The sequence below is a fragment of the Mustela putorius genome, unplaced genomic scaffold (genome assembly GCF_011764305.1).
Source record: "Mustela putorius furo isolate JIRA1106 unplaced genomic scaffold, ASM1176430v1.1 tig00003836_pilon_pilon_pilon, whole genome shotgun sequence".
Taxonomy (NCBI): domain Eukaryota; kingdom Metazoa; phylum Chordata; class Mammalia; order Carnivora; family Mustelidae; genus Mustela; species Mustela putorius.
Window position 1 is genome coordinate 16,997,574 of NW_025421989.1, and position 19,295 is coordinate 17,016,868.

The 19,295-nt window shown below is 34.1% G+C and overlaps 1 protein-coding gene across 5 annotated transcripts in view; it reads left to right on the forward strand.

Annotated features, from left to right (window-relative positions):
• Positions 1-19,295, forward strand: part of CNKSR2 (connector enhancer of kinase suppressor of Ras 2) — a 282,747-nt gene that overhangs the window by 118,029 nt on the left and 145,423 nt on the right. For all 5 annotated transcript variants that reach the window (XM_045089401.1, XM_045089398.1, XM_045089399.1 and 2 more), the window contains exons 5-6: positions 2,283-2,324; positions 18,206-18,325. In XM_045089401.1, the coding sequence (XP_044945336.1) occupies positions 2,283-2,324; positions 18,206-18,325 (162 nt within the window). The remainder of the gene's footprint in view (positions 1-2,282; positions 2,325-18,205; positions 18,326-19,295) is intronic.

Consider the following 19,295-nt stretch of genomic DNA (forward strand, 5'->3'; position numbering starts at 1 on the left):
GTTACTGAATATTTTTGGATGTATCTGGTATATATAAAATTAATCAACTGTATTAATATGTATAATAATTAATATGTACTTTACTGTTTCCATCCGTTGTAACTATTATTTTTTTTAGTTTCCTAAATTGCTCTATCTTTGGCCAGTAAGAGTCACTTAATGTTGACTTCAAAATCCTGCTGAATCCTTCCTAATCAAACCTTATAGAGTTTAATAGCTTCTTCTTATCTGTGTCACAGTACAATCCAAGCTCATCTTTTACATTTCCTGCCCCAGATTTGGAATCCACCATTTTCCTAGAAGACCCAGGAAATGATATTTGAAAATCACTAACTGAGGAATTTATTCATTATTCAGTTGATTGTATCTTTTCAGTGGGCTACACTAAGCAATACAGACATACGTGTACTACATGATACATCAAGAGACTCTAGGTTCTACTTACCTTCTTGTATATGTATCTACTTTGTCTCATGCTAAAATTACTTAGGATGCCAAAACCAATAGAAAGATAGTAGTATCGCATAACTGTTCAGTTGCTTCATTCTATAAAACACAGTAGTTTCAGCAAAACAGTAAAGATTGAAAACATTACTACCAACAAACAATATGATTACTGACAATAGTATAAGATTTTATTTACCAGTTCTTTTTGTTATGTTACACTAGAGATGTGCAAGTAAAGTATGATATTTTGAAGACCTTGAAATAGTTATTCTCTGTGTGATTATTGTACCACTCGCAGGATATCCATTTAGATCATATTTGCTTTTTTCCTTGAGGAGAATCCCTTTGAAGTTTGAACATTTAATCATATTCTCTGATTCGGGGAAGGTAGGTAAATAATCAAACTTGCATCCATTATAGCTGAAGCAAGTTGTACAGGCAGCTTGGGGAAACTGGGCAACTTTCCAACTTTTCCCAAATCATCTCTTACCAGTGTAATTGTGTTTGAAATTAATTCTGTAAAATTGGACTCTTCCAAATTCAGATGTAAGTACAGTGTACTTTCCCAGTATAAATACTTTATTTATACCTTGTCTCCCCTGTACACATAATTCATACTTAATTTATAGAGACACGAATATGGCTAAATTCGTAACTGACTTCTTCATCAGCACAGAAGCCCTTCAGTACGGCAAGGCCCAGTCCTTAAGTTTTTCTATTAATTTGTGAAATAAATCACCTAAATTTAACTCTAAAACTTTTGCCCCTGATAAGAATACATAATATTTTTGACAAGTTATTTTGGTGAAACAGCATTATCAAAATCTATGTTCAACAAGATCCATTTTTTTAAAAATTAAATTCAGGGGAAAAAATGAAATGGGCTGTCATTCTTTAAAATATACAGTGCTGTGAAACATGGTTATTCTTTCAAAATTAGATGGTAAAATAGTAATTAGTTAACTTTATATTTTAAAGTAAAGGTAATTAGTTTAAATTTTTAAAATAAAGACATAGAACAACAATAATTCATGGTTAAAATGTATTTATCACTTACTGTATGCCAGATACTATGCTAAGCTATTTATCCATTTTCTCATTTATTCCTCACAATACCCTTATTGGGTTCCTACTAATATCATTCCCATTTTATAAATTTCATAAGAAAAATGAGACATAGAAACAAAGTTTCTAAGCAAAGGTCACTTTGCTGTATTTCTGCTCATTATAAATCTAGCAACTGCAGGTAAAAAGACAATGGTGATTTTTAAAAATAATTATTTATAATTTCAAAGATTCAAATTTAAGTAAAAAACTATGAACTTGATATTTATTAGTAGTGTGTATCAATTTTAAATGCATAGTGTAAAGGATATTTGATAGCCTACAACAGTTGAAAATATAAAAGCATTTTTGGAACTAAGACTATTGAAATAAATGTTAATGTTTTTTGTAATGTTCCAATCTATAAAAAACTAGTATTTGAAATATTGGGAATACTTCAACAAAAAGTATCACACATAAAAATTTAGACAGAGAATGTTACAGTATTTTTTAATATTTGATTTTATTTCTGTTTAATGTAATTATTCTCTATGATATGTGTTTAAAATTAGAAAATATAGTTTAACAAAAATATCTCTGTAACTGACCATCAGAGCTAACTACTATGAATATTTTAATATATGGAATTCTGGATTTTTTTTATTCTTATTGTTGTTTTTGCTTGAATTATCAAGACTTTTTCAAATTGTAGTAAATTTCCTAAGAAAGTATTTTAAAAGGCATGTCTGATTTTTTTTAAACTAATGAATATGTTTCTTTTTATTTTGAAGGACTGTACTGTGTATGAAACAGAGAATAAAATTCTTCATGTGGTAAGTATGTTTGGATTTATTTTCATCTTCATTAGAAAATACTTCTTTAACTAGTAATTAAATAAAAAGGTATAGCCTGTAAAAATGAGCTCTGCTTATCTCTAGAAAAAGTACAAAAGAATATAAAAAGTATAAAAGAACAGGTTAAATTAGTCACAACCATTCTTTTGTATCTGAATAGGAAAATATGATAAAATGTGATACAAATTTTAAGATTGTAGTATGTAGCAAGGTTGGAATATAATGAAAAAAACTAAAAAAAGAGAATTTGAGATCAGAAATTTTTTGTGACAAAAAAAGAGAAAAGTATTTGGTTGTGGAATGGGGTAAACAACCTGTCGTTTGGATGAAATACTTAATAGAATAATCAATCTGCCTTTGATAAGATTCTATACTCAGCAAAGAACCTTCCAAAGTTTAATTTGTTAATATTTATTTAATCAATTAATGACTTCGCAGATGTTTTATTACTAGAAATGGAATGTGAGTACATTAAACTTTATAGAAAGGTATTTCCTTTCTTGTTAATGAACAATTTGCTACTTTTCTTTATAAATCTATAATTTGGCTGATGCTCGTATCAGTCCTGATAACTTCTTAACCTCTGTTAGAAATAAGTGACAGCATAAGTAACCCTGAAGAAGTTTAGAAGTGAATGCAATTTATTACTTTGGCAATTTCACATTCCAGCTAGTGAGAATTTAAAGATCCCGTCTGATGATGATTGAGACTGTGGGTGGCATTAACCAATCAGATCAGCTTGGAAAGCACTTGTATTTCCTTCTTTTTTTTTTTTTTTTTAGAGTTCTCCTATTCTTTTATTTTATTAACATTTTTAAAGTTTTTATTTAAATTCCATTTAGTTACCATGCAGTGTGATACTAGTTCCAGGCGTACAATATAGTGATTCAACGCTCCCTGGTGCTCATCACAAGTGATCTCCTTAATCGCTATCACCTGTTTCACCCACCCTTCCACCCACCTCCCCTCTGGTAACCATCACATTGCTCTCTGTAGTTAAGAATCTGCCTCTCTCACCCCCCCCCTTTGCTCGTTTGTTCAGTTTCTTAAATTCCACATATGGTGAAATCATGTGGTATTTGTCTATTTCCACTTCTCCCTTCCTGGCCTTTTAATGTGCTGGCTTTCAGTAGAAGGTTATATACTTGTGTGTTACTTCTCACAGTAAGACTCTTTTCAAAAAATAATAAAATAATATTGAGTTATTCCAACCACTTGGCATATGATGCTGGAATACTTTCTTTAAAACAAAATATTTAAAAAGTCTCTTTCCAAATTTTCTGTAGGGTAAAGGAAATCACATTAAGTCTAAAGTACTATCTGAACTCTAATTCTAACATTTTGTATATCCATGACCTTAGTCAAGTGTTTGAACTTTCTTTGAAATTTTTTAAGGTAAATTTTAACAATTAAAAAAAAAATTATTGCTATAATTGACACATAACATTATATTAGTTTCAGGTATATGACATAATGATTTGATATTTGTAGGAGACTTTGTTCTTAATATATAAAATGAGAATATTAGTATCTGCTAAGTACAATCATATGTAATCTCATGACCTTTCCAGTATTTATGTTTCTATTTTCCCTTTTTCTTTTTTATGTGCACCACAAAATAAAAACCTGAGTTTTCATATAACTTGTTTAGAATCAAATTGTGACTGAATTTGAATGTTCTCTTTGTTACTATAATAGTTGAGTAAGAGTACTCATATAAATGAGTAGAGACTACAGTAGCTTGAGATATGCACTAGAACATCATCTGTCTCAGCCCAAACCCAATCCCTATATCTTTATTTTGCCTGGAGGGTACGGAAGGCAATTATGAAGAGGAAGGAGAACTTCTCACTTACGAAAACCTTCTATATCCTAGGAGTTCCATAGACAATATAAGCATCAGAGTACTCTTCAGCACCTGGACAAATTGACATAACTCAGAAAAGTTATGAGGTGTGTCTTTTCTTGAGACAGATTTTTATTTAAGGAGGAGTAAAGAAAAAGAATGGGAAAGAGAAGAAGTATCTTCTCATATATCAGAAGAAAATCCTTCCCCATGCAATAAGTTTATTAAGAACATCTATTTAATGATCTCAGTAAGAATCAGAAGAACATTGTTTGCATTAAGACAGAATACCATATTGTAAAGAAGACAAAACCACGATAAGCTGAGCACAAAATGAACTTTAAAAAAAACAGTCTTTAAAAATAAGAACATGGAAATAGAAATTAAACCATGCTGATAGCTATAAAAAACATGCTGGTTATTCCAGAAAATTGAAACAATGAGACACAAAATAAACCTTATTGACCCTCAGATTTTTAGTAAATTCATAAAAAGACAAAACATGAGAGAAGATAATGGCCATAGAAGATAGGTTATGGCTAATGCCCCCTCAACTAATTATTAGTTTCTAAAGAAGAAAACAATAGAAAATAATTAAGGATATAATAGAAAAATTTAGGAATAGAAACTGGGAAAATTGAAATTTTCAACAAAGTCAGAAAATGAATTGGAAAAATAACAGCTTCAAGATATTTTCTGGTAACATTTTACAGTTTTATGGCAAGAAGCAACTCTGTTCATTTAGCCACGGGAAGGGACACATGAGAGGTTTTGACTTCAAAGAAACAGAAAATATATTGCATTTGGATGTGTACTGTAAAACCATAACTGCCAGAAGACAATGAAACAAAATCCATAAATCTTTTAAGAAATGTTAATATCTAAATTATCATTAATGTGTGAAAGCAACAAAAAGATATTTTTGGATCAGCAAGATCACTAACATACCTTTTTGAAAAATATATTTGAGTAATTTTACCAAATAAATGAAGCTGAAGTTTCTAATTCCAGAGTAGGAAACTTGTAGTAGCAAAAAAGACTGGAGTGAACAACAAAATCAGATGCCATTCATGCTGCTGTAACAAAAATACCCTAGCCTGGGGGGCTTAACCAACAAACATTTCTTACACTTCTAGAGGCTGGGCAGTCCAACATAAGGACACCTGCAGATTCGGTGTCTAGTGAGGGCCTGTTCCCTGGTTCGTAGAGGGTCTTCACATAGTGGAAGGGGTGAGACCCTCTGGGGTCTCTCTTTTTTTTAAAGGAGAAGGATACATTTTATGGAATATGCAGTACATTAGAATGCAATGTGCATTACAGGCAATGAAATTGGACCATTCCCTTACACCACACACACACAAAGATAAACTCAAAATGGATGAAAGACCTCAATGTGAGACAGAATCCATCAGAATCCTAGAGGAGAACATAGGCAGTAACCTCTTGGGGTCTCTTTTATAAGGACACTAATCCAATCCAATTTAAGAGGGCTCAGCCCTTATGACCTAGTCACCTCTCAATAATTCCACTCCCCAAAACCATCATATTTGATCTCAACATAAGAATTTAGAGGGAGGCATAAACATTGAGTCTATAACACTGAGGAATTAAAAAAAAATATATGTGAGTGCTATTTTTTAAATGAAGTTTATTAAATAAATCAAATAAGTATCATTGGATAAATCAGAAAGATAATGCAAATATCAATGGATTTATTTAGTTCTTAAAGAGACAAGCTCCACATCCCTAGATTAAATCACAAAGGCTCCCATTACTTTCCAGTGGCGGTTTTCCTCAGTAAACATGGAATCCCTGTAAACAACAATGAAATACTCTTTTTAACGTATCAATTCATAAACACAAATACACACACAACAACAAACACTAAAAATATTCCAATGCTGGTGAAAATCTAATGAAATTAAAATGGACATACCTTACTGCTAGGCATGTACATTCATTAAGCCTTTTTTAAGTTGTAGGCAATTTTAAGGCTCAGAAACATTAATACTGATATTTATATAGTATTTACAGTATACCTCAGGCACTATTTCAAGTACTGTATATAAACTACCCATTTGGTCCTCATAACAGCCTTATGAGATAGGTTTTATTACTATCTTCTTTATGTTATAGATGAGGAAATGTGAAACACAGGATGGTTAGTTGACTTTCCTGAAGTGACACAGTTGGAAAGGATTTAAGACAGGTTTTAACACGGGCAGTTTGGCTCCAGAGTGTATTCCTAAACTGTCTTGGGAATCTTGTCTAAAAGCAAATTATAAAACACAGTAAGATTTTTTATAGCAAGAATTTAGAGCATTACTTATAATAGTAAAAAATAGGAAATAATAGGGCAATGCATCAGTAAATTATGGTGCAATTACAAGATGAAATATTTAGTATTCATAGTTACTATTTGAAATTATATCTGAATATATAATTTATGAATAAATTACATTTTTGAATATACCTAAAATATTTATGTTCAAGTGCTCAAGGAAAGATTCTAAATAATAATGTTAATTAAAGACCAGATTAAAAGCATTATAAACGCGTCATCATTGTTGAAAATTTTAAAAGAAAATATTCTATGTTAATATTTATTGTGTCTTCTTAGTAAGATAATAGCTAAATTTTAATGTTTTTAAATATTTTCCCAATTTTCGGTTAGTTTGCCTTGCTTTTTTTTATTTAAAAATTTTTTTAAATATTTTTATTCATTTGAGAGAGAGAGAGAGAAAGCACAAACAGGGGGAGGGACGAAGGGAGAAGGAGCAGGGAACACCATATGAGGCCCAATTCCGAGACCCTGGGATCATGACCTGAGCCGAAGGCAAATGTCTAACCGACTGAGCCACCCAGGTGACCCAGTTTGCATTGCTTTTATAATGAAAAGTCTTACAAGTATGTATTCTATTAGATTCATAATACTGATGGCTTTCAATGGATAATTTTATGGTACATGTGTTAGATTTCCTGATGCTCACTGTTCTTGTCTTTAAAACAGGCATTTTTTATGCTTAAAATTCTAAAGTAGTAAACTCTGAAGACCAAAAAGTTGAGTGGAAAAGGGGGTTGGTTGATTGGTTGGTTGGTTGCAGTGGTAGACAAAGATGTCTGTTAATATGAAACATGAGAAGAAATAAAAGGAAACCGGACAACTTGGGTTTCCTTGGAATTCGTCAGTAAGTAATGGAAGTGACCACACAGTGCAGCCATAAAGGACAAAAAGAAAATGCAGATGATTAGTGCACTATACATCTGAGTGATTGCTGACTGCTGGTAAGCAGTAAGGTATTTCCCCTCTATTGACTTGATATTTCCCTTTGGCCCTAATTACACTTCCCCTGATAGGTTGGAGCACATCTGTTTCTGCTCTGCACAGATGCTGGTTTTATACATAGTAAATCAGTTACAGGGAATCTGGAGTTTTCTTGAGTTTCATATTCTACTTTCTTCTCACTCCCACCTTTCAGTAAGTCTTTGAAGGTGAGGGGAGAAGCACTCCTGACAAGCCATTTGAGACCTTGTGCTTCAGCAGACTTCAACTGTGCTTATCACAGCCCTTCTGTTCTCGTTGGTGAGACTACGACACTGGTCAGGCATGATCATGAAAGTCACATTGTTTAAATCAGATTGTGCTGAGCTCAAATACTCCTTTTACATTGACCAACAGTGTGGTCTTCTCTATGGCACTTGCTTTGTACTGGCATTTTATCCCCATTGCTTTCATAAAAATAACAGGAGGACTAAAGACAATGAATGCCTATTATTTTAGTGTTAAGATTATCTATTTGTTATATAGTACTTTACAGTTTATAGAAAGGACATTCTCGTAAATGCTCTCTTACTTTTCTCTTCTCCCTCCAAGCTATTCTTTGCCTTCACTAATTTAGGTTTGATCATGAATTAGGCTGATTTTGATATGTTGACTATTTGTTTTATTTCAAAAACATTCGTGTAATTTTTCCTATCCTTAAATGTAGGAGTTCTTTACTCCTAAACTCCAGCTAGGCTGAGAGTATTGTGACTTCTCTGCTATCTAGACTAGAAATGGCTAAAACTACACAGAACCAACAGGCCTAATGGAAGAGGCCAGAGGAGAAAATAAAGAGTTCATTTGAGACTTTGCCCCACCATCTATCTATATCATTTATGTGAGCTTTTCTTTTTTCTGACTACCCCAAACCTTGAGGATAGAAGTACTAAAACAGCAGCATGTTCTATAATAAAATAATAATAATAATATAATAAATATATATAATAAATACAATATAATAAATAATATTTATATAATATGTAATACATTAATATATTATAAACAAATATTATATATTATATAATATATAAATATGATATACTAAATATAATAAAATATCATATTGATATTTTATCTTTAGAGATTTCCTGAGAATAGTGGCACTCTAATGACATCATCAAAATAATTTTACATTGGTCTTCCAAAGATCCCTAATGCTTTGAAAAGGCAGCTTTGGCAGTTATAGCTGGACCCTTCTCTTAAAGCTGTGGTTTGGGGCCATTGCAAATGGAGATTTTTTTCCTATGGCTGGCATTTTGGCTGCAACTGCAACATTTGGCCATGTACATCATAGGCCATCTCATTAAAATGAATTCTAATACTGAGTTTGTAGATGAAAAACATCAAGAGGCTTCTTTGCTTTCACAGTTAATGTGACCCTTCTGTCTTGGCCCCTTTCACTATCTTTGTGCTCCACCTGCAGAAGCATGCTAATAAGACTATTACTGAAATAGACATTGATTTCTTGAGTGTTGCATTAGACTATCTTCAGGTTTTGACATTTTGATAGTTAATTGCCTTATAAATTATTTTAACTCTAACTTAACTTCTCTGCAATCAGTGTCTTATAGAGGAAAGAAGAAATCAGAATATGTTCGAGGTGAAAAATGTTTATCTTTTCTATGACAGAGGAAAAATGTGTATATACTCAAGGGAATGTGGACATACATAATGAATTAAGATAATCTCTTTTTAATGTGTCTTGTGATTTGGATAGACATAATGAACATCAGTGTATTTATATGGATGTTCTTGCTAACATTACATTTGCTGATCACATTACACATTATAAAATGCTTACACAGACTAACTCTGAGTGCACAGTCCTTGTTCTCAAAGAATACTTGTTTTTGTTGGGGAGTCAAATGAGGCAGAGTAATGTAGTAGAAAAAGTACCAATTTGAAAGTTAAAGAGATTTGGTGTCCTGACCTCATTCTGGCACTTACTAGCTGTGAACAAACTAAATTAGCCTTTCTGATTAATTTGGAAGATTGGAGTATCTGTGTTTCCTAAGGCTTAAATGCCATAATTTTTCGGTGATAACTCACAAAGTCAGTGAAAAACAATATGGTCTCATGAAGTGATAAATTGGAGAGATGTCTTCATCTGAGACTGTTCTGTATGTGATCAAAGACACTATGGGTTTTGTTTTTTTTTTTTTTTTGACACGTGAATTTTTTTTTTTAAACTACAGTTGCAGTCACTATAAATGTAAAGATTTCTTCATCAAGGTAATGGAATCAATCTGGAGAGAGAAATCAAATCATAACTTAAACAAGCTTGATCTAAATAATTATTTTTTTTTTTTTAAGATTTTATTTATTTATTTGACAGAGAGAGATCACAAGTAGGCAGAGAGGCAGGCAGAGAGAGGGGGGGAAGCAGGCTCCCCGCTGAGCAGAGAGCCCGATGCGGGACTCGATCCCAGGACCCTGAGATCATGACCTGAGCCGAAGGCAGCGGCTTAACCCACTGAGCCACCCAGGCGCCCTTGATCTAAATAATTATTACACAGGGGCACCTGGGTGGTTCAGTTGGTTAAGCATCTGACTGTTGATTTGGCTCAGGTCACGATCAGGGTCATGGGATCAAGATCCCTTTCGGGCTCCCCAGTCAGCATGGAGTCTCCCTCTGCTCTCTCTCTCAAATAAATAGTCTTTTTAGGTAGCTATATAGATAGATATTAAACTATGATAGAAGAGTACCTATACAGATGTAAAGAGAATGTAAACCGTTCCCCCAGGACATGGTGGGGAGGATATGTACAAGGAAGGACAACTTACAAGCAGGCGCTCTCCCACCAGCCAAGGATTGTAGGTTGAGGGTCAGAACTCATTAGAGCCAGAGGGTTGCACTGGGTTGCCCAAGACAGAGCTAGTCCACTGTTACCAGGAAAATAGGAAACAACCTTCCAGGATATAAGCAAGTGATGCTGGTGGTAGGGCTCACTGAGAGAGTGGGGTGCTTTATGGGTATGAGGTTGAGAGGGCCCCAGAATGGTGGTCACAGAGCCCAGGCCGAGACTTCAAGGTCACTAAGGAACTGCATGGTCTGGGTACCACAGGATGTTCTCACACATCCATCACTGATGGGCCATGCAGCAGGAACAAGACAAAGCAAAATCCAACACTAGGGAACCTGAAAGAGAAGCCTTCTTGCCCTTGTGATGTTTCTTTAGTGCCCTCTATTGATAAGATCTTAACAGTATGCTTTCTGTAATTTTGATAATTTCATAATTGGCACAATACAATTAGCTCTTGACTCCCAAAAAACCACATATGGCAATTTTGAATTTCTCAACTGTAAGTGAAGACATTGCTCCCTGGTCTCAGCTATTTGTTCCTATTTGCCCATAAAATATATATATACACACACATACATATACATATACATATACATATACATATACATATACATATACATATGGTGCCTGGATTTTCCTGAAGTCCATCTAATTATAATGAACTGCTTCAGTCTTGCTATTTGAGTCTAAAGTAAAATGATTCCTCTTCCTGATAACCTTCATCTTAGTTGAGCTATTGGTATGGCCAGACCCTTGTTAATTTGGAGACTGAAAAGTAGCACGCCCCCTAATGAGTGCTCTCTCGACTACCTGGGGACCCACTGCAAGCCTGCCTAGCTCTATTTCTTGCCAGAGAGAGCAGGCAAATAGAATGGAGATTTTCCCACATCAACTTCTCGTTTCCAGCTGATTGTTTCCCTACAGAAGCTAGAGGACAGTGGAGCCTCTTGTGTCAACTTTTAATTCAAACCAAGATGTCTTGGGGATGCCATTAGAAGTAGGTTGGAAGTGTTGTGGGTCCACTTCTTGCTCTTCAGAGCAAGTACACATTTGGGACTTATGTTCTCTCACTGTTTGGGACTGACCTCATCATTTACAGATGATAGTTATTTTCAAGTGTTATTACCTCTTTTCCATTATCAGGAACACAAGGGCAGCATGCTTAATGTCAGTGCTGATCAAACTGATCATGTGAAACACTTTCTCAGGTTGTGAAATCCTTGAACATAATAGTGGGCATTTGAATCATTAGCAGATACTCACCCTCAGCGATTGCTGAGTGAGTGAATAGCATTATGGAATGGTGGTGGTGGTTTCTTTTTCATTTTGTTAGTGGTTTTGTTGTATTTTTTCCCCACCATCAGAATTTGAAACTTAAAGAAATTCCAGAGTTTTCTAGGACTTGTTGGAACAGACTTCATGTAATCTTCATTTATTTGCTCCTACAGTTGCATTCTAAAGCTATTTGAAACTCTTAATCTTCACTGTATACAGATATAATTTTTACATTAGGTTTAAATTGAAACTTTACTGTATTTTATTACTTTTTAAGTTTAAAAGAATTGACTCTCCTTCAGTTCTCTTTACTCATATGAGCAAGAATTCTTCCTGTGTTGGGGAATATTTATGTAGAATAATAGTTTTGAATACCAATTTAAATTCTTTTTGTGGATTTTACTCTTTCAAAGTTACCTGTGATTGTTTTACTCCTTGCATCTTGTCAGGGAACCATCAGAATTAGAAGTACAAAATTGTTAGCTCAACAGAGATCTGGCAAGTATTAAAATACTGCCACTATATTTCTGAATGAGGCTTATATAATTTAGAGTTCTAATATTAGAATAAATGTGAACTGTTTTATAAAAACAAAATCTCTTCTTGTTCACAAAATACATAGCAATTGTCATCTTAAATTGGCATAGAATCACATGATCTATAATACTGAATTACTAATATACAAACCAAACAAAAAAATAAAAACATGCTCTGTCTTCTAGACTATTTTAACTGAAATAACATTTATATTAATAATATGTATACACTATCAAAATAAAACTTTTGTTACTATTTTCCGTTTTATTGATAATAAAACTTGAGTCATTTAAGCTGTTCTTAAATTGTAGCTTTCACATCACTGTTTTCCTTCTTAAAAGGTATATGCATCCACTTGTTGTTACCCCTGTTTTATCTTGGTTTTATATTCTTGTCCCTTGTATATACCTTAAAAAGAAGAAATGTCCTTTTGTAAAGTCCTTTTTTAAAATCTTTTGTTAAGCTTATGAGCCTGAAGTTCTTTTTTATGTCAAATGAATTCCTAATTTTTTAGTCTGAAGATAGTTCCATTCATTTTCTCCAGTACACTCAGAATAACTGACCCAGCACTTCACTTATTTAGAAAAACATAAATAAAAGTACTTTGAGTTCCATCCATGTTGTCGCAAATGGTGAGATTTTTTTTTTTTTTTTTTTTTTTTTTTTGACGTGGATGGAACTAGAGGGTATTATGCTTAGCAAAATAAGTCAATCAGAGAAAGTCAACTATCATATGATCTCCCTGATATGAGGAAGTGGAGAGGCAATGTGGGGAGTTTGGGGGGTAGAAAAAGAATAAATGAAACAAGATGGGATCGGGAGGGAGACAAACCATAAGAGACTCCTAATCTCACAAAACAAACTGAGGGTTGCTGGGGGGAGGGGATTTGGAAGAGGAGGGTGGGGTTATGGACACTGGGGAGGGTATGTGCTATGGTGAGTGCTGTGAAGTGTGTAAACCTGGCGATTCACAGACCTGTACCCCTGGGGCTAATAATACATTATATGTTTATTTAAAAATTTAAAAAATTTTTTAAAAAGAAAAAAAAATACTTTGAGTAGCTCAATCATGTCTCAGTATGCTCCGATGCTAACCAACATAGAAAAGACTTCTTTCCTATGCCTTAGCTTTTCAATATTATTTATACTTAGAGTACGTACAGTGTTTCCCTTTTAAACTACAATAGCTGAAACTTCACATATTAATAAGTACTTGATAAAGTCAGTGATAAATAATGGTATCTGTTATTATGAGTTAATATATTAATGTAAGGTTGCTGTTTCTTGAATCTCCACAGTGACTAAAATATTGCTTTTAAAAAAACTATTTTATTTATTTATTTGAGAGAGAGAGAGCACATGAGCAGGGGGAGAGAGCAGCAGACTCCCCTGCTGAGCAGGGAGCCCGATGTGGGGTTTGATCCCAGGGCCCTGCCGAAGGCAGATGCTTAACCAACTGAGATACCCAGGTGCCCCCTAAAATGTTGCTTTTACAACAGTTTTAAAGCCATTCCTTTTATACTAAACATGCTGTGTTCAGATCTTTTTTCCCTTTAGAACTCAGTTTTGGGTGAACCAGTCATACACATATATGAAAATATATATAAAATATGTATATACAACAGAATATGAAAACTTTCCATTTCATTCCAAGAAAATGTTCCATTATATTAATTCATAATTGACATTAATATGAACAACTGAAGGGGAGAAAAAGTCACAGTACCATTAATTCTAGTCCATGATCCTCTTTTGTTTTAAAAGGTTCTTGACTCAGCTAGCCTTGTTTGTCAACTTCTATTTAGTCACCATTTTTTTTTTTTTTTTTCACCATCTTGGGTAGCTTGTAACAGAATCCACGGGATAGGTTATAAAACTCATTGCCATCCTGTGTTCCCTTTAGCTTTAATAAAGGCACGTTATTTACTAGACTTTAATTTTAGGTTTAAATTTTTCTTTCTGTTTTTAGAATTAGAGATAAATAGAATTTAAAATTCTTTGCTATGGATATTGCAAAAATAGCAGAAGGATACCCTTAATACAAGTGATTACCAAGTCATCTTCTAGCTAGAATAGAGCTGTTCTTTTGCTGCTAAAATGACTTTAAATTTTCCCGGAGAGCTGTGCCTTTCAGAATCTCAAATCTACTACTGTTTATCTAAATGACATTCTAAATTGCAAGAAGATTTGCAGGATTGCCTTATATTTCATTATACTATGTAGTTTTAATGTGCTATGTAACATCCACTTAATAAAGACCTAGGTTTTAAGCAATACAAAATGAAATTGAGCAAAAACAAGTTGAAACTTAAGGATTGAAATAAGATAGGGTAAGCATAATGATTAAGAATTCAAATCCTTCTTCTGCCAAGGCAATTTCCTTGATCTGTTTATTTTGACTTGCTTTCTTCTCTGCTGTGCTGGCTATGATAACATCTACTTCAGGAACTTGTTATAAGGATAAATGACATAATGAATGTGAAGCATGATTGACCCTTGAACAATGCACTGAACCACGACACAGCTGAAAACCCATGTATAACTTTTGACTCCACAAAACCTTTAACTATTAAATAGCCTACTGTGGACCAGAAGCCTTACCTATGAGATAGTTGCTTATCACAAATTTTGTATTTATAGTGTGTTCTTGTAATAAAGCCAGCTAGAGAAAAGAAAATATTAGTAAGGAAATCCTAAGGAAGAGAAAATACATTTACAGTACTGGACTCTCAAAATTCTGCATATAAGTGGACCCATTCAGTTCAAATCCATGCTGTTCAAAGGTCAACTGTTTAGCATTGTGCCAGACATGTGGTAGGTGCTCTGTAATATTGAGGTTCACTTATAATAATAAAGGATGTGTTTTTCTTACCGAAAATTTTCTTTTTCTAGACTATACTATTAAGTAGCAGTAGATAATACCATGCTTTAAAATGATAACATCATAATATCACACAATTTTACTAAATGAGCAAATTTACGTTTTACAAGAATATGTTAAATAACTTCCCTAGAACTTTGCCTAGTATTCTTAATGTGATTTCCTGCAGTGGCTTGATGTATGATACAGTAATGAGTACAGAATTAGCATAGAAAGCCAGGCCATTTTATACCCCTTCAAATTGACTTACTTAGTCAAGTGCCAAATACTACAATATAAAGATTCTAGCACATTATCTCTAAAACAGGCAGCAAGGTTCTAGTGGAGTTTCTTTTCTAAGTCTTTCTATTAATTTTTCAAGATCTTTAATCTGTTAAATCCTGATGGCTTTTCTGGTAAAGTCAATGTTTTACTCATCTTTTGTATTCCAGCAGACCTTGCACATAGCAAGTATTTGGCAAACAAAATTACTCAAGAAGAGGAATCTGAGAAAATGATTTGCAACTTAATACGGTGGATTTAATTGGTATTTTCTTTTTTGTAAACACATCTCCAGTCTAGTATTTCTGCCTTTCCTCCTTCTACCCCACTTCTAAGTGCTTCCAGTGCCTAAATACAAGAGCTACTCTTGTTCATTACCAGTGTGTTCTATGAGGCCCTGAATGTTATAATGTATAAATATTGAGCCATTTATATAAGTCCATTACTTTCTTATTTATTTATACTTTAGACTCTTGAAATATTTCAATTTGTAGAAACTATGAAGGTTTCTTTTTAGCTTACTGATATAGATACATATATCTGTATCAGTTTATATGTATATGTGTGTGTATATATATATTTATATATATTTATATGTATATAGCCTTTATGAAACTGACACGCTGCCTACTGCACTAAGGAGGCAGGTTGTATATAGCCTTTAGATTGTTAGATTTCTTTTCGCATACTGGTTTAGATTAATATATCCTTTAGATTATCATGCAATCCCTGTATCTTATTTAGAAACTCTTTAAGAATTAACTATATTATCTCCCTGCCTTGAGATAAAGAGAAAATAAGAATGAAAATGTACCCACACATGAGAGGAAAGGAATAGCTAAAAGATTTAAATATGCCCCAAAGTGTTCTCTTTACTTTGAAGCAGCAGTAATTTGAAATGCAGCCAGTTGTTGTATGTTAAGTGCTACCATTCTGTCCTTTGCCCCATGGCTGCTGGTGAATATTTTCAAGAGGATTTAAAACACACACACACACAAACACACATACACACACACAACTGGGATCTCAGGTTGTGTTTCATAATATGTGAGACCTAGTGCAAAATAAAAACACCAAGTCCCTCCTTTGTTCAAGAAAAATGGAAAATTCCAAGACCATAAGAGCAGAGCATAATACTAAGGGCAGACCCCTGTGCAGCTGCACAGGGCAGATACCCACATCTGGCCCTGTAGGATTCCCAAGTTCTGGGACGTGGTCTTCCTCTCAGTACGATGCTAAGCAATTCTTTGGGCTAAATACTTTCATTTCTGAGCATCGAGATTTGAACATCAGAGAGAATAAGGTGATGTGAACTCTCGCATCATGGCCATGCAGTGTGGTAGAGAAAGCAAAAGGGGAAAAATAAGCATTTATTTAGTGTGTTCTTTGGATAGGAGCCATATTAGACTCTCTGTTTATACATTAACCTGACTTGCCATATAAATCATATAAAGCAATTTTTATTACCCCATTTTCTACTAGAGGAAATTGAGCCTCAAGGGTATAAAGTAAGCTGCTGACAGTTACACAGCAAGTAACTGGCAGTGTGGTGATTGCCCACATCTGTCTTCATACCAGAGGCATGTTCTTTCCAGGGGTATTGGTATTTTGACGGCTGATGCAGAAAGAAGTGCGATTACAAGGGAAATTTAGTTTCACAGTTTGTTTGGTGGGAGGAAGCTGAACCCAGCACAGACTGAGGGGCCATGGGCCATGTACAGAATGCAGCAACTAAAAAGAGAGTCCTTATTATCCTGACCAGGCAGAGAGAACTGTGTCCCTTAACAACAGAGCAATGCAGCGGTCACAGAACAAATGTGACATGTTAGGAATGGACAGAAGATGACATTTTGATTGCTGCAGAATGGCTCTTCCCACAATGAAGGTAAAATAATAACAACAATAATAAATAATAAACCCAATGATGGACACCAAATTTCAGAAAGTATAGCGAGAATCTGAAACATCTAAGGGCCAGCATATTTAAGGGAGTATACTCCAAGAATCATTCAGTTATGTTCCATGTTCTTCATGATTTTACCATGTCTGACTTTTAACCATATCATTATGGAGATGGCATTTTAAATCTATTCTATAAGGAGAATGAATGGATTTATCCTAGCCTAAAGTACTGGCTTTCTGTCCTCAGTCCAGCCACTGTGCTAAGTGTTAAAGCTCATTAGCTCTTCAGTTTATTTAGCTTGCATTTATTGAGTACCTTATATGTTGTAAGATCTCTCTACCTGCTATGGGTGATAGGGTGAAGGAGGGGGGAGGAGAAGTCATGGATGAATAGGACATGGTTCCTGCCTCCAGGGGGCTTTAGAATGAAATTAGACAATTTCAGACTTCAGAGAATGCTGAGAAACCAGTATTGAGGAAGTGGCGAACTTTGCCTGGAGGAGGTAGGGAACTTTATACGAAGGTAACCTTGAGCAGTAAAGTCCAGACAAATAAGTAGGAGGAGTTCACTGAGAAGATTTGGAAGATTCTTCTTCCTGGTCATTGACTGGATTTTTTTTTAAACTTTTCTTATCATGGTCATCAGTGTTTTAGAAATTACTGAGTTCAGTTCAATCCAATGGTTGGTATCAAGGATTTCTCAGATTATTAAGCTTATTTAGAAAAAGTCATTTGACTTTACATCTGATAAATCAAATAAGAGAAACAAAACAAAACCATAACTTTCTTGAGTACTTCAATGTTTAGTTCCTATATACATAATTTAAAATATAGGTGTGTGTGTGTGTGTGTGTGTGTGTGTGTGTATGTGTGTGTATTTTTTCACCTGAATACCTTTCTTAAGCAGATTTTGTAGACTAAAATGTCAACTACTTCTACTATTGTTTTTATTTTTCCTTGTAAGAGAGTTAAAACAGAAAGTGATTCATATGTTGCATACAACATGTGTTTACCATAATTTTTTTCTTTCAGTGTAAAACTCTTTCTGGAGTCTGTGACCACATCATATCACTGTCATCGGATCCTCTGGTTTCACAGTCTGCACACCTGGAAGTGATTCAGCTGGCAAACATCAAACCAAGTGAAGGGCTGGTAAGAGCAACCATGTTTGTCAAAGCGACCATCCATCAGAGGCCAGCTAATGATGTGGGCAAAGCAGCCTCCAAATATGGGAATCCACAAATTCTAACAAACTTAGAATATTTTGGTATTTTTTTCTAGAGATAAATTAAAGTAGTGGGAGTTTGTTACTCTGAGAATTTTTATGAAAATAAATGAAAATGAAAGAGAATTTTAAATGGTGATTTATAAATTACCTTGTTTACTTTGGTATTAAATTAGCATTATTATGTTCTTTTACCCCCTACCAAAATTCCTTAGGTTTATTAATTTAGGTCCTTTCTCTTTTCTTTTTGATAAGTCTGGCCAGGGGTTTATCAATCTTATTAATTCTTATTCTTTCAAAAAACCAGGTCTTAGTTTTGTTCATTTGTTCTACTGTTCTTTTGGTTTCTAGTTCATTGATTTCTGCTCTGATCTTTATTATTTCTCCTCTCCTGCTGGGCTTAGACTTTATTTGCTGTTCTTTCTCCAGCTCCTTTAGGTATAGGGTTAGGTTGTGTACTTGAGACCTTTCTTATTTCTTGAGAGAGTCTTGTATTGCTATATACTTTCCTCTCAGGACTGCTTTTGCTGTGTCCGAAAGATTTTGAACGGTTGTGTTTTCATGTTCATTTGTTTCCATGAATTTTTTCAATTCTTCTTTAATTTCCTGGTTGACCCATTCATTCGTTAGTAGGATGCTCTTTAGCCTCCATGTATTTGAGTTCTTTCCAACTTTCCTCTTGTGGTTGAGTTTTAGCTTCAGAGCATTGTGGTCTGAAAATATGCAGGGAATGATCCCAATCTCTTAGTATTGGTTGAGACCTGATTTGTGACCGAGAATGTGATCTATTCTGGAGACTCTTCCATGTGTAGTAGAGAAGAATGTGTATTCTGTTGCTTTGGGAAGGAATGTTCAAAATATATCTGTGAAGTACATCTGGTCCATCGTGTAATTTAA